The 3,137-nt window shown below is 36.1% G+C and overlaps 1 protein-coding gene across 2 annotated transcripts in view; it reads right to left on the bottom strand.

Annotated features, from left to right (window-relative positions):
- The window catches only part of LOC106870936 (thrombospondin type-1 domain-containing protein 4), a 130,006-nt gene that overhangs the window by 95,184 nt on the left and 31,685 nt on the right, over positions 1-3,137 (bottom strand). For both annotated transcript variants that reach the window (XM_014917177.2, XM_014917176.2), the window contains exon 2: positions 323-377. In XM_014917177.2, coding sequence (XP_014772663.1) covers positions 323-367 — 45 coding nt within the window. In that variant the 5' untranslated portion in view covers positions 368-377. The remainder of the gene's footprint in view (positions 1-322; positions 378-3,137) is intronic.

Below are 3,137 nucleotides of genomic sequence, written 5' to 3'. Positions count from 1 at the left end.
ATATATATATATATATATATACATCTATATGCATATACATATACATATATATATATGTGTGTGTGTGTGTGTGTGTGTGTGTGTGTGTGCGAACTGAATATGTCAGAAGTATATGCCATTGGAAGCTGAACCGTAACTTGAAGACGACGCGATCAAGTTGGAAGTTGATAGATAATTTCGCATAAAGACAGGAGACGATGTGTTTCAGCATTACTTAGTGCTTTCGTGGGTGAAAAGAAACCGTAAGAGAAAATTTGGAGAGGTCAGACTAAAGAAATAGGAATAACGATGTAAAAGATTAAAGGAAGATCGATTACGTTACCTGGACAGAAAGTGATATAAGCCACATACAGGTGATATACAACATGGTATGAGTCCTGAAACGAAAGAATGCCAATAATTTGAAGTATATTCGACATAAGAAATAGAAAAATAGCTGAAGGAGAAAAAAGGCCATAAAATAGTAACAATATTGCTAACTAGGTCTACCAGTGTACTCATTGACATACATATAAATACATACATACATACATACATACACACATACATACATACATACATACATACATACATACATACATACATACACACACATACACAGATTCGTTTTCGTTCGGTTTTCTTGTATGTATCCACTATCCTGTTTTTGTTCCCAACTTTGACCCTCCATAAATCCTATGAGTCTTTGAAGACTCATATTGTCGGTGAATGCTCGAAGTGCGGAGTAGATAGACAGCCGACAACTGATGAAAGGTCGTTTCTCTGCGTTTACTTGTCCTGATTTCCATTTCTTTTCTCTCGTTGTTTACGTATTTAACCCTTGTGTCTACGTATTGTCTCGTTGTTCACACAATTGGTAACGTCCCGTACCCATATATGCATATATATATATTATTTATTAATATCTATGTCTGTGTGTGTATAATTCGCAATTTACAACCGAAATGTGGTTTATTCGCAATTTATAACCGAAAAGAAGAAGTATAGACGTCAATAAAGTGACAAAGAGTACTAGTTAGCATCATCATTGCTAGAAATAAGAGTCAAAACAACTCATAGCTACGAGAAAGCCACTAACGAGCATTAATCAAATGCGAAATCACTGGTGACCTGGCTATGACCCAGATGCTGTAGGGAACTATGCCTCCCTTGCTTGTCATATATATATTCACTCTTCCAAATACTGATGTAATTACAAGTTCACCTTAATGATTACTCGAAGAAAAACCAAGTCTTCTCTCAGGCGTCCCCGTCATACATGTAACTCCCAATCTTATTACCTTTATCATGTCCCCTACTCTGAACCCGTATTAGCCAGTTTCCGTCCTTCTACTTCTCTGGAATTAAATCTGTGCCTATGTCTTTCCTGCACCTGTCAACTTTCAACACTTTAAATGGAACATCAGCCACATTAATATCACTGGTCTTGAAGGAAACATTGTCCCGTCTTACCTGTTCAAACCTTGAAAATGGCCCCTTCCTGCAGACTTGGAATGACCATGGATACGCCTCTTCCTATACACTCATCATCCGGTCACTGTAACTATATTTCGTTGCATAAGATAAATGAATGAACTCTTCATAATTTAACAGTCGATTCAGGTTCTATAGTATCTGTTTGTATACGACTATTGTTGAGTATGACGGTTAGTGATGTTTCGATTCCTCTCTGGAAATATTTCACTTCTTTTAGATTCATGATGCCGTTGAGAACGGGATGACTCAGAAAGCCAGTATCTATGTGAAGGTTAGTGATTAAATTTTACAGATAGCAATCCCCTTGTCTTGAAGTAAACTCTAGGTAATAAGGACCACCAACCTCGTTGTACTTATATTCATAATTCTTTGTCAAAGGAACCAAAATTACTACATGGTATTTCTCTCAAACATCGTCTATTTAGGAGAATATAACATTCTTTCAGCACAAGCAGTAGTACAGTAACAAGGATTTGAACTCAGTATTTAGTAGCTTCAAACACAAAACAACAAAATAGTATCATAGTTAGATGCGCGCGCGCATGTGTGTGCGGTGTTCCTAATATATAGAGGCACAAAATTTTACGTATCTCAACTATTGAATGCCTAAAACAGTTTAACGCATTCACAGACATTTCACATTAACACAAATTCTATTTTTTCCTTTATTTGAGTCTGCTGCACCAAAAACATCTTCAAATACCATCATTTTAAAAGCAAAATATTTTTGTTCATATTCGGAAACTGTTTTCCTTCGGCAGAATTGCTAGGATAAACATGTGGGAAATGATAACGATCGCCTTTCAACACATTTCTGGCAAAACCATGACGCCTACATTTACTATTCTCCAAGAAATTCTTCAGAAATGAAAACAAAGAAATTTCCTCATTCCTTTGATGTTTTCGTTATAGTGTTTTTCTTGTTGATAGTGCTGAAGAAAGGACACGTCTCTTAGTTCCAGCCGAGCCTGATGTCTTGAAATAACACCGGATTCTATAATTTTACTCTTAAAACTATTTTGTAGATTTTGGCTGAAATGAATCTCAATATCAAGCAATAACAACCCGTGGGCTAAAGAATACAAATACAAGACAGGGCCATATAAACTTCACTCTTTGAAATTATCTAGTAGGTTGTATTCACAGGTAAAATGGCGTTCTTCTACGCTTTATGCACACACACACACATTTATATATATATACATATATATATATCAGGATCACAGAGGAAGGCTCCATATTTACCAACTTCTAAAGAAAAGCCGCTAATAAAAAACTTTTCGTCCCCTACCAGTCAGCCTTACCCACCAGAGCCAAAGCCGCATACGTGAGAAACGAGATTGCACGCATAAACAAAAATTGCAGCGACGTGACCGACAAAGCCATCAACACTGATTCAAGTGAGTGAACCCTAGTGGCATATGCAGTTAAAATGGTTGTCATCGAAAGTGTTGCTTAAAAGACCCGAATAGTTTTCTCTTTTTTTATCGTCTGCGTCTTTCAATATTCAGAGGCAACAAATAAAAGCAGTACTTTTAACGAATTTAGCTGAATCGACATTCTTTTCCTTAAATCAACATTAAAATCTTATATCAACATTCCAGTCACTATGCAAAAATAATTTGGAAAGAAAAGCAAGAGATAAAAATGTACAAAGAAAC

This window comes from Octopus bimaculoides, chromosome 12, assembly GCF_001194135.2.
Source record: "Octopus bimaculoides isolate UCB-OBI-ISO-001 chromosome 12, ASM119413v2, whole genome shotgun sequence".
NCBI classification, from domain to species: domain Eukaryota; kingdom Metazoa; phylum Mollusca; class Cephalopoda; order Octopoda; family Octopodidae; genus Octopus; species Octopus bimaculoides.
Note: the sequence above shows the minus strand (reverse complement) of the source record. Positions and strands in the feature narration are given on the sequence as shown.